Here is a 27,005-nt window from a genome sequence, read left to right as displayed (position 1 = left end):
GTCTCTTTTTTTTAAAATCACAACATTTCATCCTTTTTTAGAAAAAATGTTGCTGTTATATTCTCCTTACTGAAGACTTAACTTCCCATTGTTCACATTATACTCCATATGCTCCCTTGTTGATCCCTCAAAAAGAGAACACCATTTTGTGACCTCATTACTTATTGTCCCATTTTAAATTTTCTTTTTAACATGTTCCTCTCAGCACCTTTATCTCTATCAGTGATAGAGATGGTAAATAATTGCAGATGTAGTACTGATCCACGTGCTGTTTCACCCATACAGATGCCATTTTAAACGTTGTAATTGTACCAGCCTCCTCCACCACTTCCGGCAGTTCATTCCATACCACCCTCTGCATGAAAAACTTACTCTTAGGTCCCTTTTAAATCTTTCCGCTCTCATCTGAAACCTCTGCCTTCTAGTTCTGGATTCCCCCCAACCCCAGGGAAAATACTTGTCTATTTACCCTATCTGTGCCCCTCATGATTTTATAAACCTCTATAAAGTCACCCCTCAGCCTCCAACACTCCAGGGAAAACAGCCCCAGCATATTCAGCCTCCCCCTGTAGCTCAACTCCTACAACCCCGGTAAATCTTTTCTGAACACTTTCAAGTTTCACACCATCTTTCCTTCCTATAGGAGGGAGAGCAGAATTGCACCCAGTATTCCGAAAGCCAATGTCCTGTACAGCCACAGCATGACCTCCCAACTCCTCTACTTGATGCTCTGACCAAAAAAACAAAAAACACCGCCTTCATTATCCTATCTACCTGCAACTCCACTTTCAATTCTTTGTCTTTGTTGACAAATTTTCTTTCCATGGAAAGTACTTACCACTATTGATCTTCTATTCTTGCACTGTTACTGAATTGTTTGTCTGACCTTCAAGACTGCTGGAAGGTTTCTTCTGAATGAGTATAATGAGCCTCACTTAGATATTCATAGCAGAGTAGTTGGGTTCTCTGACTGACAACAAACAGTCAGATGACCCCAGAACAAGGTGGCGGATTGCTAGTTATGATGGCAGGCTGACCAGAAAGCCTGCTTTGATGCACCACTGTTGTGTAAAGGGTTATTTTTTTAAAAAAACAAATCAAAACCAGCCCTTAGGCCTGCATACTTCACCATTTCCACACCCTCTCACATTCCTTGTCCTCTATGCCTCGATCCCATAAACCCCCACATCTTGTAAGTCTCACTCATCCTCGAGCTTTATTCAATTTGATACCAACCCAAGCTCTCATTCATCACGAACTGTTCTCTTTGAATAAAAGCTTGTATGTTGTCCACTAGTCATAAACAAGTGACCTAGTGTATAAACCAGCATCTTTGGCACTCATTAATTTGACTTTTTTTTATTTCCTAGAATTTATGCAGTGTTGGCACAAACATGGATTTTTGGTTTAAAAGACCCAATATGTTAATTGACATTTGAGGTTATAGAATTGGGAATCCTGTCCTTTTTTCAAAAACAACAGTAGTTCTAAACTCTCCACTGCTTGAATATCCTTATCCAGCTGTTTTCAGTGCAGATTTCCAAATCTCCCTTTTGAAATTATTTCCTTGACTTATTCATCCTTTTCTTAAAAATACTAATTTATCAAAATGTTGCATCTTCTACCCATCCTTTCTCATGTTGGAATTGTTGCATCGACTTACTTGCATCATTCATTCTGAAATAAGACATGATGTAGCCTCTGGCTATTCATCCAACCACCCTTCGCTGACGTTCTTCAGGCACTCAATTATTTCCTTGGCTTTGGCAGCAAAGATGAACATACCATCCTGGAAACAAATCTGTGACTGCAGAGATAGCTGTTCTCCGAAATGTTGAATCTCTCTTCATTATTGGTTTTCTGTCTACATTCTTTCCCCACCATTCACCTGCTCCCGACGCTTTAAAACCAAGTTCCCTACAATGCTGTGGCTGTACTCTCCAGAAGAAACATCATCTTGCACCAGTATTCTGAACTGGATATCACATAGAGAGGAAGATACACTCAATCATATTGCACTACATTCTGGATTCTTCTCTGACTTTGACTTTGGTTGATTACCACATGGGCAATGGCTTTGATGTTAGCAGAGGACAGTGGTGTTTGGAGGACTAATGTTTCTGTTTAGTTCACAGATTACAATTAGTTTTGTGTCTCCAACTTCAATTCAATACAGTTATATTATATTGTCATGGAGGGTGAGGAGATATGTGTTTAATATACTCTCTACTGCCAGTTCCTTTTTGGTGCTTTTGCCAAAAAAAATCAGATTTTTGGAAAATGTGAAGAGTGGTGGGCCTGTGATACGTGGCAAAATATGGTGTTCATAATTTTGTAGTTAGAGCATGTGGATATAGATACTTAGTAAAACTTTTACTGAGTGAATTGCAATTCCGAAATGTAATTTGATTAAAGTGTTGTTTCTTGCTAAAGGTAACTGAGAAAACACAGCTGCAGACTCAAGAAGAAAATCAAAAAATCACACCATCTGGACAGATTATTCCAGAATTTTCAGATCGACATCGCACACCAGTTCCTGTACAGATAGCCAAGAGGATTAAAAGTAAGACTTTTGGTTTTAGATTTTAAGTGACTTTCCTGAGAGAACCCCCAACTCTTGAATTTTGGAATTTGATTGTAATTGTTAAAATGGAAAATAAATCTGTTTGAACACAGTCCAGTTCTCAATAGCAGTCATCTTGAATTGTAATATGTTTTGTTTTGATGAATATATATTTTGCGGAATTGTCTGTGCTTTTGAAAGTGAGGAACTGGCATGGAGAATTTATGAAAGTAGTAAAGGCCTGGGTTTTAACTTGACATTGAACTGGAAGTGGGGTTGTAAATCAAATATCCTGATTTTCAATTTGGTGATAGGACACAGGGAAGGGCAGCATTTTTTGTCCATCCTCCATTCTCCTGGAGAAGGTGGCAGTGAGCTATTTTTTTGAACCATTGCTGTCCTTTGGATGTAGGAACACACTCAGTACTGTTAAGATAGGTTGAAGATTTTGACCCTGCAACAGCGAAGGAGTAGCAATGTAATTCCAAGTCCGGATCATGTGTTACGTGTTTAATTGTCCACCACTATTCATAACTGGATGTGAATGAATAGGCTGCTTAGCTCTTCAAGCCTCTTCCAGCATTCAATAAGTTGATAACTATCTGATTTTAACCTAAACTCTCTGCAATTCCCTTAGTAATCAAGAATCAATTTTACCTCCATTTTAATAATATTTAATGTGAAATCTGGATGTGGAAGGACTGCAGAGCTTAAATCTGATCTAGTTAGTTTTGTTTCAGCAGGTTAATGTCAGAAACTCGAAGAATTTCAAGATGCCAGTCTGTGGCACTTAAAACAGCCACCTTTAAGTTTTGCATTTGCCTCTAATGTAAATTCTGTGGCAATGAATGTGAGAACAGGTGTATGGATGTGTTGCAGTTATGAGGGGCCTTGGTGAGACCACACATTGAATGTTATGTGCAGTTTTTGTCTCCTTTTTCTGAGGAAGGATACTCTTGTTCTTGGAAGTTGAGCAAAGGTTTACCAGGCTGATTCCAGAGATGGCAGGACTGATGTTTCAGGAGATTGATTAGGTTAGGATTGTTTTTGTTGGAATTCAGACAAGTGAGTGGGGATCTCGGAGAGACTTACAAAATTCTGACAGGACTAGACAGGGTAGATATAGGGAGCATATTCCCAATGATGGGTGCATCCAGAACTAGGGGTCACAGTCTGAGGAATCAGGGTGGACCATTTAGGATGGAGAGGAGACATTTCTTTCCCCAAAGAGTGGTGGGCCTGTGGAATTCATTACCACAGGAAGTAGTTGATGCCAAAACATTGTATGTATTCAAGGGAGGGCTAGATATAGCACTTGTGGTGAATGGGACCAAAGGTTATGGGGCAATAGCAAGATTAGGTTATTGCGTTGGACAATCAGCCATGATTACAAAGAATGGCAGAGCAGGCTCGAAGCGCCAAATAGCTGCCTCCTGCTCCCATCTTCTATGTTTCTGACTGCATGAGATTATTTCAATGGAAAGCCCAATTCAAAAATGACCATTTGAAGGAGTTTGAGTCTGTTCAAAGCCAGGTAGAAGATTAGCATTTAGAACAGTCAGTGATTACATATCAATTTAATGATACATTATGTAAATATGTGGCACAGAGACCTGGATTCGATTCAGTTGATGTCTGTGTAGTTTGCACATGCTTCCCATTTCTGCGTGAGTTTCCTCCCACAGTCCGAGGATGTGGAGGTTAGGTGGACTGACCGTGTTAAGTTGCCCATGGTGTCCAGGGATGTGCAGACTAGCTGGATTAGCCATGAGAAATGTATGATTGCAGGGACGGGGCAAGGTGATCATCTTTGGAGGGTTGGTGTGGACTTGATTGGCCGAGTGGCCTGTTTCCACATTGTGGCACCTTCCTAAAGGATTTTAAGAAATCCAAATAGATCATGTGCATTGGCTGTCTTTTGTCTAACTTGCTCAGTACTACCTCAAAGAATTCTACCATACTTGTCAGGTCTGATTTCCCCTTAATGAAACCTGCTGAATCCATCTTATTTTACTCAATATATCCATGTAGTCCACAATGTCATCCTTTAATAATGCTCTTAAAATCTTACTAACAACGGAGGTCAGACTAAGCAGTCTATCATGATTTGGAGGTGCCAGTGTTGGACTGGGGTGTACAAAGTTAAAAATCACACAACACCAGGTTATAGTGCAACTGGTTTAATTGGAAGCACTAGCTTTCAGAGCACTGATAAAGGAGTGATGCTCCGAAAGCTAGTGTTTCCAATTAAGCCTATTTGACTATAACCTGGTGTTTTGTGATTTTTAGCTGGTCTCCAGTTTCCTGTCTTCTGCCTCCCTTAAACAATGGTCTTACATTAGTCATTTTAGTCCACTGACACTCCAGCAATTTCCTGAAAGATGACCAATGCCTTTATAATTTCCTCAACTATCTCCTTCAGAACTCAGGGATGTAGTCAACCTGGCCCAGGTGATTTTATTCACCTTCAGACTTTTCGTCTTTCGCAGCACCTTCTTAGTGATAGCTACTCCAGTCACCTCTGTCCTTTGACTATCTTCAAGTTCTAGTGTGTTGCTGATGTCTTCCACTGTATGAAATCTGATGCAGTGTACTTATTCAGTTCCTATGCCAGGGATTCATGTCTTTGCTCCACTGACCTCCCTTCCGATCAACTCTGGATCTTCTCTCATGTCTTGGTATTACAATTGAATAAAGGTTACTACAATCAGAACTGATTCAGTCTTCTCCTCCTCATATGGGGTGACTTCTGTCATATTATGGTCACTGCCCCCTAGGGGGTCCTTCACTTTCAGTTCCCGAATCAAGTCTGCCTCATTACACATCACCAAAACCCAAAAAATGCACGTTCACTGGTGGGATCTACCACAGGCTATTGCAAAACAAATTATCTTGCGGATGTTCCATGAATTCCTTTCCTTGATCTAGCAAATAAAGGAGCCTTCCACATCCATCAAAGTTTTACTTGCACATCCACTAATATCATTTATTGTATCCGTCACTCCCGAAGCTGTCTCCTCTACATTGGGGAGAAGGGGGGCCTCCTAGCAGAGCACTTTAGGGAATATCTCCGGGACATCCGCACCAATCAACCACACCGCCCCGTGGCCTAACATTTCAACTCCCCCTCCCACTCTGCCGAGGACATGGAGGTCCTGGGCCTCCTTCACCGCCGCTCCCTCACCACCAGACGCCTGGAGGAAGAACGCCTCATCTTCCGCCTCGGAACACTTCAACCCCAGGGCAACAATGTGGACTTTCTAGCTTATCTCTCCATGCTTCAGGCTCACTGCCTTTATTCCTGATGAAGGGCTTTTGCCCGAAATTTCGATTTCGCTGCTCCTTGGATGCTGCCTGAACTGCTGTGCTCTTTCAGCACCACTAATCCAGAATCTGGTTTCCAGCATCTGCAGTCATTGTTTTTACCTGTTTTTTCCAGTCCACCTACATATTGAAGGCCCCCAAGATTATTGGAACAGTGCCTTGCAAAAGATCATCTTCATAATACCAATGTGCAAAGTACTTACCTTTCGAGCAGCATTCCTTCCAGTTTTCACTGTAGTCTCTGGCAAATTGATTTATTTGTTTATAAATCACTCAAATGCTGTATTTTAAAGCAAGTTGGTATTTTCCAATAAATTCTTGAGTCCAAATGGAATAAAGGGCTGGGAGCGTGGACATCAGGGAAAAGATCAACTGTCATTTTGAATTGGGAACAGGATTGACTGGCTGTCGAGCCCACTTTGCTACTCTTGCATTCACCAAATAATTAACATTGCTCTTCCTGATGAGTTTGTGCTCAAGTAACCTAAGGTATTCTGAGTTAAAGTGAAAGCTGGTAGCTTGAAACTAACTTAACAATAGCCAATTTTAACCCTGCCACCTGCAACTAAATTCCTGGACCATTTCAGGTTGAAATCATATATATCTTCCAAAGGGGAACCTTATTTCTTGGATTGACTAACTGGAAATAATTGTGCACTTGAGAAATGTTTGAACACTCAGATGCTGCCAGACCTGCTGAGCTTTTTCAGCAATTTCTGTTTGTTTGATTTACAGTATCCACAATTCTTTTGGTTTTTATTTTAAGACCATGAGCCTTTGTGGTGTCTTGTGTCTTCACCAGTTTCTTGATATCACATGGAGGGGATCAAATTAGCTAAAGAATGACGTGAGTGGAAGTGACTGAGATGGATTGTTCATTCCACTTCTGGCTTCTGTTGCAAATGCTTCAGCCTGATCTTTTGCACTGATGTGCTCAGCTTTTCCTCATCAATGAGTAAGGGAAATTTAAGGAGCTGCTTATCTAGTGAGTTGTTCAATTGTCCCTGCCATTCATGACTGGATGTGGCAGAATTGCAAAGCTTCGATCTAATCACCTGTTTGTGGAATCACTTTGCTCTGTCCATCACTTGCTGTTTAATTTGCAAATAGTCCTATTTGTAGCTTCACCAAGTTGATACCATATTTTGAGTCATGCTTCATGCTACTCCTGACATGTCATCCTCCCCTTTTTATGAACCAGGGTTGAACTCCTGGCTTGATGTGTGCAGAAAGTGCCAGGCGATGAGTTTGTGTTGACTACCATGCTGTTGTTGCTGGCCCATGGCACCCTGAGAATGCCTAGACTTCAGTTGCTAAATCTTTGTGAAATCTATCCCATATAACAGTGGTAATACTGCACAATATAATCAACCGTGTGCTCATTGAGAGGACAGGACTTTGTCTCTGTCAGGACCATTTGGTAATTCTTCCAGCTGGTACTGTCAAAGGCAGATGCACCTGTGATGAGGATGAGTCAAGTACTGGATTAGTCGGATCCCAGATTGAAACCTGGTTTGATAGATCAGGTCACGTTTTGGTTTCAAGAGTGGTCTCTCACTAAAACATAAGCATGCAATACTGCATTTTTAACAGTCAAGCATAAGTTTATTAATATATGAAGGTATGGGCGGCACGGTGGCACAGTGGTTAGCATTGCTGCCTTACAGCACCAGAGACCTGGGTTCATTTCCTGCCTCAGGCGACTGACTGTGTGGAGTTTGCACATTCTCCCAGTGTCTGCGTGGGTTTCCTCCCACAGTCCAAAAATGTGCAGGTTAGGTGAATTGGCCATGCTAAATTGCCTGTAGTGTTAGGTGAAGGGGTAAGTGTAGCGGAATGGGTCTGGGTGGGTTGCGCTTCGGCGGGTCAGTGTGGACTTGTTGGGCCGAAGGGCCTGTTTCCACACTGTTAGTAATCTTAAAAAAAAGAATAAACTAATTGTCTACTTAAATGCACTTCAAATTCTGGATATAAGTTGAGCTACAAATCTTCTCAACTTGTTAACATTTCAAATGTTTAAATCCACTTTAATGGTATTATCTCATCAATGCCAAAAATGCTGGCATTAATTGAAAAGCAGAGCAACAGCTTTAGTCATGTACCTAAAACACACTTCTAGTATAGTACCCAAAAACACCACTCGTACTGTACTCACACCAGAGCTCCTGTCTCTGAAAGCTCAGTATGCTTAAGTCACTTTTGCCTTGTAGATTTAACTATAAGGTCACTTTTTCATGGAGCAATTCATCTGCCTGTGCCTAAATGTACTTAGCCTTTAGGGCTTTGGGGTTTTATGCCAACACACTCTCTTGCCAGAGACTAACACTAACCTTTCACTCAAGGTTAATCTAGTTTCTCCAGTGTTTCTCTTCTCATTCACTGGTCTGTGCAGCCATTTTCATCTAAGGACTTCATAGGATTGCTCAAAGTAAAACTAAATAACAAATTCTATAAGCAGTGAGTACTGGAGCTGTCCCTGGAGCTTACAAAAACTCCTGACTTTATAACTTGGAGTTTGTTTATCTTGTTCAGTCATAAAACCCTACCAATACATACACTAACTCAGTAATTCTAAAGTTAGCCCTCAAAAACTATTTTGAAAGCAGTCACTGTGATTACAGAAATACTTGCAAACTAAATATTAACTTCAGGCACAGAAAAAAAACCTCCATTAACTTGGAATCCTCAAAATCAAACTTGCACAAATTACATTTAAAACATTCACTTAACTCTCACTATTTATCGCAAAGCCACACTGTTGCCAGTACTGGTACCTATTCTGGAGAAAGGACCAAGGATGTGGTTTTGGTGGTTTGATACATTGTCTATAAAGGTATGATTCAGTGAGTATGACTGTGCCAGGCCAGTTATTAGTAAGGAGACATCACAGGGCTGATGTAGCTTGATCTGCTGTTGTAGTTTCCAGTGCTTAGGTCAATACTGGATGGTCTGTTTGCTTTAATTCTGAGATATTAGATTACTTAGTGTGGAAACAGGCCCTTCGACCCAACAGGTCCGCACCGACCCGCCGAAGCGCACCCACTCGGACCCATTCCCCTATGTTTACCCCTGCACCTAACACTACAGGCAATTTAGCATGGCCAATTCACCTGACCTGCACATTTTTGGACTGTGGGAAGAAACCGGAGCACCCGGAGGAAACCCACGCAGACACGGGGAGAATGTGCAAACTCCACACAGTCAGCCACCTGAGGTGGGAATTGAACCCGGGTCTCTGGCGCTGTGAAGCAGCAGTGCTAACCACTCTGCCACCCATAGAGTGTGGAAAATAACTGAAATTTATAAGCAGAAAGTGACTGAACTCTTTCATTATTTGAATGAATATCACGTAACCAAAGAGTACAGTAAACTCATTTGTGAAAGATTCTTCAGTAATCACTTTAATTTATCCCTAAGTAAGTGATTTTAAAACGTTTTTTGATAATGAGAGAATAAAGTATGTGGTGTTTCATCTTGGCAATATGATATACACTTGCACTTAGGCAAAACCTTGTATGTTCACTACATAATTTCTGTAGTGAATAAATCTCCATATTGCTGAACCTCTCTGGGATTGCAAGGTTTCTGATTGTAGTGTAAAGCAGAAGAAAACTGGATCTATTCCGACAGAGCCTGAAAATCTAGTTAGGTTTAAAAAAAAGTTGAAAGTATGCTAGGATAAGTTTGGAAGGTCATAAACTAAAACTTGAAAAACTAGATGTGTACCCTTCAGTAGGTAGTTGGATTTCAAGACCTCTTAAAATTTGAGGGAATGAGTTACCTCTATTGTGAACAGCTGACTAGACTACAATTTTTAGTTTAGCTCTTGAAACACAAAAGGTTGAAAGAATTCTTCTATACAAATGTGTAATCTATGAGCGCAAAAAGAAGCTGACTTAGACATTACATTTGGTTTTGGGTGATCGTACGAGATAAATATTGAAGGGTGTGATGGACGAATGAAATCTAGGTCTATGTGATAAACACAGGTCTATGTGATCTAGGTCTATGTGATAAATAACACACTAGGCTACCTTATTTGCTAATGGTTCAATTATTTTATTCATTGAATGGAAAGTGAAGTTTTTGAATAGCCAGAGACCATTTCCCAGGGCAGAAATGACTAACATGAGGGGTCATAGTTTTATGCTGGTTGGAGGAAAGTATAGAAGGGATGTCAGAGGCGGGTTTTTTACAAAGAGAGTTGAGAGAGCATGGAATGCGTTTCCAGCAGCAGTTGTGGAGGCAGGGTCATTGGGGACATTTAAGAGACTCCTGGACGTGCACATGGTCACAGAAATTTGAGGGTGCATACATGAGGATCAGTGGTCAGCACAACATCGTGGGCTGAAGGGCCTGTTCTGTGCTGTACTGTCCTATGTTCTAAATGTTTGATTTGAACATGAAAAAGTCTGCAGCTGGTTGCACAGATTTCTATCTCTACCACAAATTATGAACACCGATACGTGTTGCATACCAGTATACTCTTGTTTACTAAATAATTTTTAATTGTTCAATGTAGTGACATGTTGACTTGCATTCATTAGTCTTGATGGGATCCAGCAAAATAGGCTCTAGAGTTGGCATCCACACTATCACGAGGAAGGAGATACCCTCCAAAGAATCTAACCACTTCAGTAAAATAGATTGATTCCCAATTTGATATGTGGTTACACTAATCACTTATTTTGGGATTAAGTTTTATCACTTGAGTCTTCTCCAATTATTTTACCTTTTTAGGTACAAAGAGCTTACTGATCCTGATCAAGTTTAATTGTAACTGAATTGTACCAAGTTTGTTTTTTAATATGTACAATTCAAACAGTTGATATTTTGGGACTTCATCTGACTGTGATCCAGCATATTGTTGGTTATGTTCCAATGATCTTTTCTGGCTAAAGAATCCTTGATGCTCTTGACAGTAGAAACATTGACAGTACCCCTTTCCTCAATTCTCCACTGGTCTTCCCCATCTTCCATCCATTTGAAATCTGATATATTGTAAATTTGAGAAGGAATAGATTTACAAAATGTTTAAATACTATATTCTCCTTTCTCCAGTATTTTGAATACTAGTTTATTTTAATCCAGTACTGTGCTTTTTTTTTAATTGCTAGTTTCATAGAGATGATTTTTGCACAGTGTCAATCTGTTGGTGAAAATGTAATTTTTAGAAAACATGAATTTGAAAATTGATCAAGGAACATCAGATACAATCTATTATTAATTGCAGTGAGATGGGAACATCACAATTAAGATGAGAACATCCTAATCTGTAGACCAGTAAGGCCACATATCTTAAAACTCTAATGTTTCTTTCAGCATTCTTTAATTATAATCACATTGATTTTGCTTTGTAACTTTTTTTTCCTAGCTGATGATTTTGCAATTGGAAACAATCTGGTATTTGAGACATCACTGTTAACTCCTCCAGACACATTAGAGGTATGGTCTGATAGCTCGGCTGTAATATTCTTGAAATGTGAATGCATATTTTGGTTTTCAAGGGTTATATTAACAACGCTCTTGAATTGTGTACCAACGTGCATGGTTTATTAGTGTGTAATGCATCAGCTAGACTCTGAACAAAAAGAAAAAGGGTAATCCACATTCTTCCAGGGTTCAACTGCCTGGATTATAATATTTGGGTTCAGGGGTATGGTTATAAAAGGAATTGCTTGTGATAGTAAAAAAAACAATTTGTTTGACTAACCCAGGTTAATAAAAGATTGACTTGGAAGTTTTGGCCTTGATTGCTACTCAATGACCTCCAGTAAATCAGAGTATGAACAGTTTAGGTTGCAGTTGTCTGTTAAGGAAAGATCTGCAAATGCTCAGTCTAGTTTGACATGAACTGCTTAAGTAAAATACTGGCAAAATATCTTATGCTTGTTTCCAACCACTTGTATTCTGTTCAAGGAGAAAATGAAAGGAAATGAACAAATGGGTATGAAATCTAAAATCTCACTTGTGTAAAGGGTTAATGTTGAAGAGTACATTCATTGAGGATGAAGAGGTGGTGCTGTTGGGTGGAGTCACGTGATACCAGATTATAATTCAACAGGTTTATTTAAAATCACAAGCTTTCTGAGCGCTGCTGCTCCTCCAGGTAAAATGGAGGGAAGCGTGCACACAATTTATAGGTGGCAAGTTAATTGCAATAGGTAATTAAAAGCGTCAAAAGATAATACAAATGATGTGAGTGGAGTGTTAACAGGCTGAATAACCTGTTGTTGCAGGATATTAAAAATGTCAGTAGCTGGCTTACTGACCCATGATCTGATTAAGTGAGGTAATTACCTCACTTAAAGATGGTGCTAGACACAAATAAGAAACCCCCACAACCTGCTCGAGTACTCTCAGGCACTCACCACCTGTTCCCCACCCCATTGCCACAACCCTCTCCAAACACCTGCCCTCTTGTGAGTCTCTCGCTCTTGCTCCAAACCTCACCGATCACCCTGTCCAGCCCTCACTGACAGCTTGCTCCATTTGCCTCACCCCAGCTCTGGCCCTCTCAATGGCTGTAATGCACACAAAACGACATTGTTCATTGTATGTCAGTCCACGTGATGACAATAAATCAATCAATCCCCATCACCTTTACCAAACTATCAGTTGCAATTGCACTTGCTCTTGATATATTCAGTAAAGAGTAACCAGTCCCTGTGCAGCTGGAAATTATGCCTTCAAATTGACAATTTTAGTTTTATGCCACTGTCACCATGCTCAGTGGGATAGACTCTGAAGAGATCCAGCAAATCAAGACTCTGCAACCATGAGGCATTGTGAGCCATCAACAGAAGAATTGTACTCCAACTCAATCTGCAACTGCATCAGGTGTCCCTGAAAATGAGGTGTCAACCTAGTAAAGCATGTCAACAGCATAAGCATCAAATGATAGGCAGAGCTAAGTAATCCCACAACCAACGAACTGGATCTAAGCTCTGCATTCCCTGTCACATCCTGTCATGAATAGTGGTGGACAATTGAATAATCTTCACTGGAGGAGAAAGCTCCACAAATATCCCCATCCTCCATGTTGGAAGAACTTAACACATCAGTGCAAAAGATAAAGCTGAAACGTTTGCAGTAATATTCAGTCAGAAGTGCCAATTGGATGCTCCATCTCTGCATCCTCCAGTGGTTTCCAACATAACATAGCAATCTTCAGCCAGTTGATACAATATGATATCAAGAAACAGTTGGAGGTGTTGGACACTAAAAGCTGTGGGATGTAACAATATTTTGACAATAGTACTGAAGACCTATACTCCAGAACTTGCCACACCCCTAGTCAAGCAGTTCTGGAATGGCTACAACACTGGAAGCTATCCAGCAATGTGGCTAATTGCCCAAGTATGTCCTGTGCGCACAAAGTAGGACAAATTCAACCCAAACAATTACTGCTTTATCAGTGTACTCTTGCTTATCAGTAAAGTGGTGGAAGATGTTATCAAAGCTTAACAATAACCTAATGACCAATTTGGGTTCTTCCAGGGCCACTCAACTCCTGATGTCTTTTACTACCTTGGTACAAACATGTTCAAAAATGAAGAATCCCAGAGGTGATGTGAGAGGGACAGCCCTTGACATAAGCTGCATTTGATTTGCGTGTGGTATCAAGAAGCCCTAGCATAACTGGAATGAATGGGTGTCAGAAGGTTAGTTAGAGTCATCCCTGATACATAGGAAGATGATCATTGTTGTTGGTTAGTCATCTCAGCTCCAGGGTATCTCTGCAGGAGTTCCTTAGGATAATGTCCTAGACCCAAACACTTTCAGCTACTTTGGGGTGGCATGGTAGCTCAATAGTTAGCACTGCTGCCTTACAGTGCCAGGGAACCTGGATTTGATTCCACTCTTGGGCGACTGTGTGGAATTTGCATATTCTCCCCATGTCTGCCTGGGTTTGCTCTGGGTGCTCCAGTTTCCTCCCTTAGTCCAAAGATTTGCAGGTTAGGTAGATTACTGATGATAAATTGCCTCCAGTGTCCAGAGATGTGTAGGTTAGATGGAGTAGCCATGGGAAATGCAGGGTAACAGTGATAGGGTGGGGGGGGGGGGGGGGGGAGGAGTGGGTCTGGGTGGGATGCATTTTGCAGGGTCAGTGAAGTCGGTGGGCTGAATGGCCTGGTTCCACGCTGTCGGGATTCAATACTTCAACAATTACCTTCCTCCATCATAAGGTCAAAAATGTGGACGCTTGCCAATGATGCTGAAAATTGTACAATCCTTCATGACTCCTTAGATACTGAAATAGTTCATGTTCAAATGCAGCAAGATCTGGACAATATCCAGGCTTGGGCTTACAAGTGGCACAAAAGATTTGTACCAAGCAATGATCAAATCCAATGAGAAACCACCTAACCACTGCCCCTTAACATTCAGTGATGGTAACCTTGCTATCAATATCCCGAGGCTGGGGGTACCATTGACCAAAAACTTCAGTGGACTCCCCCACTTGAACACACTGGCTGCAAAAGCAGGTCAGAGGCTAGGAAAACTGCAGTGGGTGACTCACCTGCTGACTGCCCAAAGCGAGGTGCAAGTCTGGAATGTGATTGAATGGCCTGGACAGCTCTAATAAAACTCAAGCAGTTTGACACCATCCAGGGCATCACAGCCTCCTGGATTGGTAGTACATCCATAAGCATCTACTCCCACCACTGATGCTCAGTAGCAGCAGTGCGTACTATCTACAAGATGCAGTGCAGAAGTTCACCATGGGCGGCACGGTGGTTAGCACTGCTGCCTCACAGCGCCAGAGACCTGGATTCAATTCCCGCCTCAGGCGACTGACTGTGTGGAGTTTGCACATTCTCCCCATGTCTGTGTGGGCTTCCTCCGGGTGCTCCGGTTTCCTCCCACAGTCCAAAGATGCACAGGTCAGGTGAATTGGCCATGCTAAATTGCCCGTAGTGTTAGGTGATGGGGTAAATGTAGGGGAATGGGTCTGGGTGGGTTGCGCTTCGGCGGGTTGGTGTGGACTTGTTGGGCCGAAGGGCCTGTTTCCACACTGTAAGTAATCTAATCCAAGAACAACAAAGGCAGCAGATACATGGGAATACCGCCACCTACCATCCTGACTGGAAAATATCCTGGCCTCCCATCCATAAGGGCATTGTGGGCTAACCTACAGCATGTGGACTGCAACAGCAAGTCACCACTACATTCTAGGGATGGCCAGCTAATGATGCCCATGTCCCATAAATTAATGAGAAAAGATAAGGGGAGTGGTATTGTTTGTAGAGTGGAGGGGATACAGTGTACGTGTTAATAGAATATCAGTGAAACCAAAACCAGGAAAACCAGACACACTGGAGGGGAAGGTCCAGGAAAAGCTTGAAAAAGAAATAGGAGACCGAATTCCAACCTGAAGTAGTTGAACTCTGTTGTGGCCAGAAGTCTGTAAAATGTCTAAACGCAAGTTGATGTACTGTTCATCCAGTTTGTGTTAGAAGTCACTGCAATGCTCCGATATCAAAAAAAAATCCTCAGTCCTCTTGGGCAATTACAAACGCTGAAGCTCTTGAGCTCTGCCTTCTGAGTCCATTTTTATCAGGCTGAACTGCTACAATAATTTACTGACCCTATCGTAAGAAGCGTGACTGTTTCCTGGTACAAAACACCAGGTAACTTTCTCATTCCCTGATGTGTTGCAGAGTTGGCAGCTCTGTCTCCAGCTCAATGATTTCTGAGCTGGATCTCCATCAGTTGTTAACTCTTACTGTAGCCATGGGTGCTCCAAATCACAAGGGCATCCAAGGAGCTGTCACATGTACTCCACCTGGCATGTAATACTTTATAATTTTTCAGCTAAAATTCAATCACATTTTCTCCACTTACATATTTTATTAACCCTTCTATTCTGGAAATGGAACCATCCTTAACTACTTAACAAGCGCTCACTAAATAGCAAGCTGCTGCTTCCTTATAGTCAAGTAAGTAGGTAGATAGTCCTGGAAGTGGAAAAGATCGAAAGTGTGAAGTGCGCCTTTGTTACCCACTGGCAAGAACTCTGTTTGACGTCTCATTCGTTGCTAAGTCACTCTGCCATGTCTGCATTTATAAGCTTCACCTTCGCTCAAATACAGAATCCTAGCAGTGTCACAGTACAAAAGGAGGCACTTGGCCTATTGCACCTGCTCAAAAAATGAGCATTATGATCAAGTGCCAAACCCATTTTGTTTTTTTTTCCACATACCCTTACTTATCTTGTTTGTACAAATAATCCACCTAATGCCTCAATTGAATCTTCCTCCATCACATTTCCATTGCATGCCCTAATTGTTCACTGTGAGATTTTTTTTTTCTCTCTCATTGCATTTGCTTCTTTTTGAAAATCACTTTAAATCTATGCCCTCTGGTTCTTGGTCCTTTTCTGAGTAAGAAGAGTTCTCCCTACCTACACTATCCAGCCCGCTCATAATTTTGGAAACCTCAAGCAGACCACCTCCTAGCCAGCCAGTCTCCAAGGACAAGTCCCAGCCTCTTCCATCTATCCACTTAACTGAGATTTTTCATCCCTGGAAACGTTTGTGTTCTTGTTTTTGCACTTTTACACGTGTTCAGATCCTTCCTGTAATGTGGTACTCAGAACTATACAGGGCTAAGGTCTAATACTTGTCTTATGCAAATTCGACATCACCATCTTGCTCTTGTACTCTTTGCTACATGGCATGGAGAAAGGTTTCTGCATGTTCCCTTACATTAATCTGTTCAGTCATGAAAACATTACGTTTTGATGAAATTTAGAATTCAAACAGTAAATTTCAGTTGAGTGTAAATATCAGCTAGATTTAGATTTTTGAGAAAAGATAAAGATTTCATTACACTTCTAACTTCCAGTGCTCTGTTCAAATCCTGCTTGTTGAAAGTTTCTATTATACTTTGTTCATGTTTTTCTCTAAGATATTTGAGTAAAAGTTTTATATTCACACTTGTCAATCATTAATATCTTCGACCTGCTACTTTTGAAGAAACATTGCAATAGCTGCATAACAGTTCTCTGCAATGATTCATTTTTCTGTTTGTTTTTATACATGAGCAATAGTTTCTCTTTTAACACTTCTATAAGTTTTCATTTGAGCTGATGCAATCCATCTGAACCAGACACATGACAACAGATAATTCATAAATGCATTCATATTGTCTTCCATTGTCAAGTTTACCATTCTACATTTTCTAGGAAGTATAAGGCAAGGTACTTAATATTTTCTGCCATTTTGCTGTCATTATTGAAGCATTTATTGTGAACATCCTGATCTTAATCTGTCATTTTTTTAGTTTGTCAGATATTTTACAATCATGCCAAATTTCCAGGCTTTATATAATTTTACAGTTTCATCAGCAATTGCATAATTGTCCAGTATTTAAATATGATTCCTGCAAATGTTCAGCCTCCTGGCCATCTATCTGCTGGCTCAAAAACGTTTTGAGCATCCTACCAGTGGTTTACCAGCATAGCCTCCCAACTCTTAAACTCTATGCTCCAAGCATATGACATGACACCTCAACCACTTTATCCATCTGCCCTGATACTGTAAGGGACTGGTGTACATTTGCACCAAGGCCTCTCTGATCCTTGGTGCTTTCCAAGGTTATACTGATCATCATGTACTCCCTTATACTTTTGCAGGGCAAACGAGATATAACATCATTTTATTTGGATTGAATTCCACTTGCCATTGATCAGCCCATCTATATCCTCTTGTAGTCTAAGGCTATTCTCCTCACTATCTTATTTACTGTCCTACCAATTTCTGTCTCATCTGCAACCATGATGATTAACCCTCCCACATTCAAGTGTCATTTCATAAACAACAAGGGGCCCCACTGGACACCGACTTCCAATCAGAAAAACATCCTAGACCATCCACCTCTGCTTCCTGCCACTCAGCCAGTTCAGAATTTGCCAAATCTCCTCTGATGCCATGCTATGTAGGACTTTATCAAAAGCCTTGCTCAAGTCCACATAGACTACATCAAAAGCATTGTCATCATCTCTGTACTAACTACTTCAAAAAAAATTCAATCATTTGGTCAGACATGACCTCCCCTCATTAAAACCATGCTGACTACTCTTGATTAATGTTTGCTTCTCCAAATGCAAATTAATCCTGTTGCTCAGAATTGATGTCAAAAGTTTCCTCACGTTTGAGTTTAGACTGACTGGTCTGTAGCTTCCTGGTTTATCCCTTGCTCCCTTCATGAATGATGTGCCACATTGGCTGTCCTTTGACATCTCTCCTGAGGCCAGAGAGGAATTGAACATTTTTGCAAGTGCCCCTGCTATTTTCTTTCTTATTGATCTAGGATATAATTTGTCGGATTTATCTTTTTTAAAGCCTGCCAAACCATTTTAAATCTCACTGTCTATGCTAATTTCTTTAATTGTCTCTCAGGATTTCTGTCTGATTTCTATACCCATGTTGTCACTCTCACTAGTTGACACTGACCCAAAGTATTCATTTGGAATCCTTCGTCCTCTGACTCCATGCAGAAATTACTGCTGTGGTCCTTAATGGACCTACTCTTTCCCTTTATTATCTGTTTATCCTTAATACATCTATAAAACAATTTAGGACTTTCCTTTTGTTTTACCTGTCACTGTATTTTCATTATCTCCTTGTAGCTTTTTTTGAGCTCTTCGTCTCTGCCTCAAGCCTCCTCTATTTTTTTAATCTTGTGTTGTATGTTGATTTCGAAAGGTGACAGGATTTGATTGATCCCAAGCTTATTAATTGGAACATGTTGGTCCTGCATTTTTCATATTGCACTGTTCTGAAAGAAATTTACCTGAAAGTATTCTTAGTCCGCTGACCAAATCAAAAACATTATGGAGAGTATTCTGTATAATCTTGAGTAATGTTCCATGTTTTAGTGTTATCTCGGACTGTGGGAATTACACTCAATGGTGTTTCTGGGCAAAGACATTTTCAATTTGAGAAAATATCTGATACTTGATTTGTGGAGTTGAATGGGAATGTTATTTGCTCAGTGCTTATGCCTTGCAGTTTTGCTGTCTGACTAACAAAGTTATATTTTATTAATCCAGAAAATGAAGCTACCATCAACTAAGTATCTGGGGAGGACGTCCATGAGTGTTGAAGTTCCAGATAATGAAGAGAAGACATCAGGTACAGATCCCATGGCTAAGGTTCACCCTCTAAACAAGTTAAATGGAATATTTTATTGTTTTAAGTTGTCATTTTTGGATTTGATTTAAGCTTTGTTTGGTAGCAATTTGTATTTATATGGTGCTTTGACATAATGCATCTTAAAGCATTTCGTAGTAGCATTAGAAGGCAAACAAAATAGATGGGATTTGTCACTGTTTTCAGTGACTGTGGCAGTTGTGGAAACTTTTATTTAGTTGCTCTGTGTTCTATACAAAAGGATGTTTTCTGTCTTTTGCTGTTTCCTAACGCCACTCAAGCTGATTCTATACTTTATTAGTTTTTGTTCTGTTCTAAGTTTCTTTCTTTCTACCATAAAGCCTTAATAGTGTAGGTAGTAAAAACCCGAAATAAAAGCCATGTGGCTAAAATATTCAATGAGGAGGCAGTGTTTCTGGCGAGACAGAAGCAAAGTAAATATTTTGAGTCGAACATGATTATTATTAGCTGAAGGAAGGTAAAATTATACCGGATTATAGGTTTTGGCTGAGGTGAGGTAAGGAGGGAGAGAATAATAGAGGGAATGGGATAGATTGCAAGATATGTGACAAAGACGTGATCAAATAAAAAGCAAAGGGAGTGGTAATAAATTAAATATAATTTCATCCAAAGTGAGTGTGAATGACAAAATAACAAACTGCCATGTCCAAATCCTAAAACATCAAAAAGTAAATTCAGACCAGCATTAGGCAAAAAAAACCCTTCAAAGTGGAGGCAGAATTCCTGGTCTGAAATTGTCAAGGACAAATATTGAGTTCAGGTGGCTGTAAAATGTCTAATCAGATGATGAGCTGCTGTTCCTTTCAAAATAAGCTCGATTCATTGAAAAACTGTTGCAGATCAAGGACAGAAATGAGTGTGAGACAAAATGGTGAATTCTAATTGCAAGCATTTAGGAGCTTGGGATCACGCTTGCACATAGTTTGCGTTTTGGCTCTCCAAACTAGAAAAATCCTCAGTGACCAACAAATATGGCACATTAAGTTGAAAGAAGGACAAGTAAATTGCTGATTCACTTAGAGGCAGGTTTGGGGACTTGGCTGATGAGAGATTAGGTAAAAATTAGGTGTTGCACCGAGTACAATTGGTTGAAAGTGTGCTGTGTATATTATTCGGGCTGATTGAAGAGTGGACCATGCTGGTGTCACAAAAAGAATAATCACTTTGAATGCTGACTGTGGAAGGAAGAAAGAGTTTTGTGATGGGCGAATTATTGGAGGATGGGGTAGAAATTAAGGACAGCTAGTATGGTTATATGAGAGAGGGGAAGAGGGGAGTGCAGAATTATGGGCGGTGGGTTGCAAACTGTTGAAGGTCCAGTTAACCATTCAGGAGTCAATCAGGAAGACTTCTCAGAAGTGTTGTTAGAGAAGGTTGCATCATCAGAACAATCGCACCTTTAATCACTATAATGCTCTGTTGCATTTGTTAAGCTCTCTGTCCCTTTCACTAATTCTGTTTATTTAATATATTTTATCATTGCCCTGCCCTTAGCCTTGACATTTCTTTTATTTTCCTGCTTTTTTGAATTAATCCTTTTTGGACCCCAATGAGCATCCTTTTCTCTGCATCAGTTTAAAACCATATCTACCCTACACATTGGGTTTGCCAGGCTACTAGTCCTAGCTTGGTTTAAGTGAAACCTGACCCACAAAAATGATGCCTCCTTACTCTGGTGTCTGTACTAGTGCCTCTCGGCCATTCTTTCAACAAATTATTTTGCAGTTATCTTTATTGGGAACAGATTAGAGCATAAAACAATCTTCAGATTACTGTAAAAGATATATTTTGTTGAAGCTTTATGTCAAGTACTCAAGGAAAATTTGCAAGAATACCAATTAAAGAGAAAAACCAGCATGTGCCTCTTGATGTGGGAGCTCAGGAACGTGGCTGACGTTTACATTTGCAAGAAGTGTGTCCAGCTGCAGCTCTTATTTGATCCCACGATGGTTCTGGAGCTACGGATGGACTCACTGTGAACTGGTCACACCGCAGGTTAGGATTGCTGAGGGAGACAGTGAATGGGTGACCAAAAGGTAGAAAAAAAGTAGGAAGGTAGTGCAGGTGTCTGCTGCGGTCATCTCCCTCCAAAACAGACGTACCATTTTGGATACTGTCGGGGGAGATGGCTCACCAGGAGCGGGCAGCAGTTGCCAAGGTCATGGCTCCTTGGAAGGCACTGCTGTTCAGAAGGGCGGGAAAAAAACTGATAGGGCCATAGTCATAGGGGATTCTATTGTAAGGGGAGGAGATAGGTGGTTCTGTGGCCGAAAATGGGACTCCCAGATGGTACTCTGGTCAGGGATGTCACTGATCGGCTACAGGGCATTCTGAAAGGGGAGGGTGAACAGCCAGTTGTCTTGGTGCATATAGGCACCAATGATATGAGTAAAAAAGTAGATGAGGTCCTGAATGCAGAATTCAGGGACCTAGGAGAGAAGTTAAAAAGGAGGACCTCAAAGGTAGTGATCTCTGGATTACTGCCAGTGCCATGTGCTAGCCAGCATAGAAATGAAAAAATAGGCAGAATGAACACATGGCTTGAAGGATTGTGTAGGACGGAGGGGTTCAGATTTGTTGGACATTGGGACCAGTTCTCGGGAAGGTGAGACTATTACAAATTGGATGGTCTACATCTGAACCAGACTGGAACCAGTGTTCTTGAGGGAGTTTTTGCTACTGCTGTTGGGGAGGTTTTACACTAATGTGGCAGGGGACTGGGAACCAGAGGAGAAGACAAGTAGACAGCGAGGTGGAAACTGGAGACTGTAAGAATCATGAAGATATCATTAATAAGGGGAAGAGTAGGCAGAGAGCAGATGAACACAAAAGGATTGGTGGCCCGAAGTGCATATACATTAATGCAAGAAGTATAGTGTGTAAGGCAGATGAATTTAGGGCTTGGGTTGGTGCCTTATTGCAATCACAGTGTCTTGGTTGAAGGAAGGACATGATTGGAAACTAAATGTTCCAGGATATAGAGGTTTTAGACAGGACAGGGAGGGAAGTAAATGTTTGGGGGGAGGAGGAGGAGTTGCATTGCTGATCAGGGATGATATCACGGCTTTGCAAAAGGAGAACACTATGGATGGCTTGATCAGGGAGGCATTACGGATGGAGCTGAGAAATAAGGGTACAGTTACATTGTTGGGGCTGTATTACAGGCCTCCCAACAGTGAGCGTGAGGTAGAAGAACAAATTATGGAAAGATGTAGCCGCAACAAGGTGGTGGTGATGGGAGATTTTAATTTTCCCAACATTGACTGTGATACACTTAGTGGCAGAGGTCTGGATGGGGCAGAATTTGTAAGAAGCGTCCAGGAATGTTTTCTAGAGCGGTATGTCAATAGTCCGATGAGGGAAGGGACCATATTGGACCTGGTGTTGGGGAATCAGCCAGGCCAGGTGATAGAAGGTGCGGTGGGAGATTTCTTGGGAAATAGTGACCACAATTCTGTAAGTTTTAGAATATTCGTAGACAAAGATGAGAATAGTCCCAAGGGAAGAGTACTAAACTGGGTCAAGGCCAATTATATCAAAATTAGGCAGGAGCTGGGGAAATGTGGATTGGACACAGCTATTTGAAGGGAAGTCCACATTTGATATGTGGGAGGCATTCAAAGATAGTGCAGGATAGGCATGTCCCTTTGAAAACAAGGGATAGGAAAGGCAAGATTCGTGAACCGTGGATGACAGGAGAAATCGTGCAACTAGCCAAGAGGAAAAGAAATGGGCACATAAAGTCCAGGCGGCTAAGAACAGAACGGGCCTTGGAGGAATATCAGAAGAGTAGGACAAGTCTTAAATGGGGAATCAAGCAGCCTAAAAGGAGTAATGAAATAGCTTTAGCGAGCAGAATTAAGGAGAATCCCAAAGCATTTTATTCTTATATAAGAAGTAAATGGGTAACTAGAGAAAGGATTGGTCCACTGAAGGGTAATGAAGGAATGCCATGTGTTGAACCTGAGAATGGGTGAGATTCAGAATGATTACTTTGCATTAGTGTTCACTGAGAAGAGGAACATGATGTATGTTGAGATTAGAGGTAGAAGTTTGACTGCTCTGGATCATGTGATATAAATAGGGAAGATGTGTTGAGTAGGCTAGAGGTTATTAAGGTGGACAAATCCCCAGGATCGGATGGGATCTATCCCAGGTTGCTGAGGAAGGCAAGAGAGGAAATAGCTGGGGCCCGGACAGATAATTTTGTAGCATCCGTAAACACAGGTGACGTGCTGGAGGACTGGAGGGTTGCTCATGTTGTCCCCCTGTACAAGAAGAGTAGGAGGGATATTCCGGGTAACTACATACCAGTGAGCCTGACGTCAGTGGTGGGAAAGTTGCTGGAGAAGGTACTGAGGGATAAAATCTATTTATATTTAGAAAAGAATGTGCTTATCAATGATAGACAACATGGTTTTGTGCAGGGGAGATCGTGCCTTACCAACTTGATAGAGTTCTTTGAGGAATTGACCAAGTTGATAGATGAAGGAAGGGCTGTAGATGTCATATATATGGACGTTAGTAAGGAGTTTGATAAGATTCCCCATGGTAAACTAATAGAGAAAGTGAAGTCACATGGTGTGCAGGGTGTTCTAGCTAGGTGGATAAAGAACTGGTTGAACAATAGAAGACAGAGTAGTAGTTGAAGGGAGTTTCTCGAAATGGAGAAAGGTGACCAGTGGTGTTCCACAGGGATCAGTGCTGGGGTCACTGCTGTTTGTGATATTTATAACTGATCTGGAAGAGGGCACTGTTGGTATGATCAGCAAGTTTGCAGATGACACACAGATTGGTGGAGTAGCAGAAAGCATAGGGGACTGTCAAATAATACAGGAGAATATAGACTGGAGAGTTGGGCAGAGCAGTGGAAGATGGAGTTCAATCCAGGCAAATGTGAGGTGATGCATTTTGGGAAATTTAACTCTAGAGCGAATCATACAGTAAATGGAAGAGCCTTGGGAAAAGTTGATGGGCAGAGAGATCTGGGAGTTCAGGTCCATTGTACCCTGAAGGTTGCTGCACAGTTGGATAGAGTGGTCAAGAAGGCACATGGTATGCTTGCCTTCATCGGTTGGGGTATTGTGTATAAGAGCTGGCAGGTCATGTCAAAATTGTACACGACATTGGTTCAGCCACATTTAGAATACTGTGTGCAGTTCTGGTCGCCACATTACCAAAAGGATGTGGACGCTTTGGAAAGGGTGCAGGGAAGGTTTATGAGGAGGTTGCCTGGTACGGAAGGTACTAGCTATGAAGAGTGGTTGAGTAAGTCAGGTTTGTTTTCATTAGTAAAAAGGAGATTGAGGGGGGATCTGACTGAGGTTTACAAAATCATGAAGGGTATAGACAGGGTGGATAGAGATAAGCTTTTTCCCAGGGTGAAGGATTTAATAACGAGAGGTCACTCTTTCAAGGTGAGAGGTGAAAAGTTTAAGGGGGATACATGCAACATGTATTTTACAGGGGGTGATAGGTGCCTGGACTGCTTTGCCAGCAGAGGCAGGCACAGTAGATTCATTTAAGATGCATCTGGACAGATGCATGATCAGGTGTGAAGCCGAGGGATACAGATGTTTAGGAATTGGGTGACAGGTTCAGACAGTGGATTTGGATTCACTCAGGCTTGGAGGGCCAGAGGGCCTATTTCTGGCTTGGAAATTTTCTTCGTTCTTTTGTTCTCTGAGAGGAGAAAGCTGGTTGGTTGGCAATGGCTTCTGGTAGAAGCATTGTCAAGGTGGAGCAGTTGATGATTGACAGCGAAATGCCAGGCTTTGTTTAGATTTTAAATCATGCACGTTGACTCTTATTTGTCAGAACATTGCTCTGAGAAATGAATGTTTGTCACCTATTTTGTTGAGTTGAAATAAGTGCAGACCATGCACATGTTGTTTCTGTCTGAAAACAATAGTCCTGTGTACTAATATGTAACTTTCGGTGCACACAAGTGCATTATATTGCAAGATCAAGTGACAATTCTAAACTGGTTGTCAGTATAATTCTTTGGAGACAAGATTATTCAGTAAAGATTTGACCAGTTGCAGAATCGCATCTAATGTATTGCTGGATGGCCATGGTCAGTATATTTTTGCTGGTTGTGAAAGACTGAAGGGATATGTTGTTTAAGATCATCTGCTATTCATTTGGAACATACACTACATACTTAGTATCACACCAGCACTGAAATCCATATACCACGACATTCATTTGTTGTTTTAGATAGTGGCTGAGAGATACGTGGAAAGCATGTTCAGAGGTTTGTCACACTGCAGCTGAAGGGAGTAAGGGAATGAAGGAAATGGGTGACCACAGCAGTCAAGGAGAAACAGGCAGAGTGTGCAGGGGTCCCGTTTTCTGGAGGTTTCCATGTTTGGGTCTGAGGGCAGTGTTGCTACCTCAAGGGAGTGCACTTAAAGATAGGCTTTTGATACCACCAGTGGTCTGACTGTACAGGATGGGAGGATGAAGAAAACAAGTTTGATTGAAGGCATAACTTCAGCTGCATGGGGACTGGTTACTCTTTACTGACTATATCTACAGCAGATGCAATCACAACAGACAGATTGGTAAAGGTGATGGGGATTGATTGATTTATTGTCATCACATGGACTGACATACAATGAACAAAGTTGTTTTGTGTGCATTACAGCCATAGAGAGGGCCAGAGCTGGGGTGGAGCAGATGGAGCAAGCTGTTAGTGAGGGTTGGACAGGGCGATGGGCGAGAGTGAGAGCGAGACACTCACGAGGGGGCAGGTGTTTGGAGAGGGTTGTGGCAATGGGGTGGCAACAGGTGGTGAGTGCCTGAGAGTACTTGAGCAGGTTGTGGGGGTTTCTTATTTGTGTCTAGCACCATCTTATTTGTGGTAATGACCTCACTTAATCAGATCATGGGTCATCCTTTCACTTGTAAGTCAGCTACTGACACTACTCACACCATTTGACACTTATAATATCCTGCAACAACAGGTTATTCAGCCTGTTAACACTTCACTCACATCATTTGTATTATCTTTTGACGCTCTTAATTACCTATTGCAATTATCTTGCCACCTATAAATTGTGTGCACGCTTCCCTCCATTTTACCTGGAGGAGGAGCAGCTCTCCAAAAGCTTGTGATTTCAAATAAACCTGTTGAATTATAACCTGGTATCATGTGACTCCACCCAACAGCACCACCTCTTCATCCTCAATGAATGTACTCTTCAACATTAATCCTTTCCACAAGTGAGATTTTAGATTTCATACCCATTTGTTCGTTTCCTTTAATTTTCTCCTCAAACGGAATACAGGTGGTTGGACGCAAGCATAAGATATTTTGCCAGTATTTTACTTAAGCTGTTCATGTCAAATTAAAAATCACGCAACACCAGATTATAGTCCAACAGGTTTGATTGGAAGTGCAACTCCAATCAAACCTGTTGTACTATAACCTGGTGTTGTGTGATTTTTAACTTTGTACACCCCAGTCCAACACCGGCATCTCCAAATCATGTCAAATTAGACTGAGCATTTGTAGATCATTCCTTAACAGGGAACTGCAACCTAATGGTGATGGAGATTCACTAATTAGAAGAATAGACAGAATTTTTTTGTGGTTGCAGACATGACTCCCGAATGGTGTGTTGCCTCCTTTGTGCCAGGTCAGGTGTGTCACTGACAACAGGACATCCTGAAGGTGGAGACATCGTGGTAAACATTGGTACCAACGACATAGATTAAACAAGGAATGAGGTCTTGCATCAAGAGTTCAGGGAGCTAGGCAGTGGACAGCGAAGAGGGTTACCTCCGGGTACGACAGGATCTGGACCAGATGGGCCAATGGACTGAGAAGTGGCAGATGGAGTCTAATTCAGATAAATGCGAGGTGCTGCATTTTGGGAAAGCAAATCTTAGCAGGACTTATACACTTAATGGTAAGGTCCTAGGGAGTGTTG

General features: G+C 41.3%; 1 protein-coding gene across 12 annotated transcripts in view; it reads left to right on the top strand.

Moving 5' to 3' along the window:
- The window catches only part of LOC122564315 (synaptonemal complex protein 2-like), a 277,458-nt gene that overhangs the window by 166,052 nt on the left and 84,401 nt on the right, over positions 1 to 27,005 (top strand). For all 12 annotated transcript variants that reach the window (XM_043719015.1, XM_043719016.1, XM_043719018.1 and 9 more), the window contains 3 exons: positions 2,434 to 2,563; positions 11,262 to 11,332; positions 18,948 to 19,029. In XM_043719015.1, the coding sequence (XP_043574950.1) occupies positions 2,434 to 2,563; positions 11,262 to 11,332; positions 18,948 to 19,029 (283 nt within the window). The remainder of the gene's footprint in view (positions 1 to 2,433; positions 2,564 to 11,261; positions 11,333 to 18,947; positions 19,030 to 27,005) is intronic.

Source organism: Chiloscyllium plagiosum, chromosome 29 (assembly GCF_004010195.1).
Source record: "Chiloscyllium plagiosum isolate BGI_BamShark_2017 chromosome 29, ASM401019v2, whole genome shotgun sequence".
Taxonomy (NCBI): Eukaryota; Metazoa; Chordata; class Chondrichthyes; order Orectolobiformes; family Hemiscylliidae; genus Chiloscyllium; species Chiloscyllium plagiosum.
Note: the sequence above shows the minus strand (reverse complement) of the source record. Positions and strands in the feature narration are given on the sequence as shown.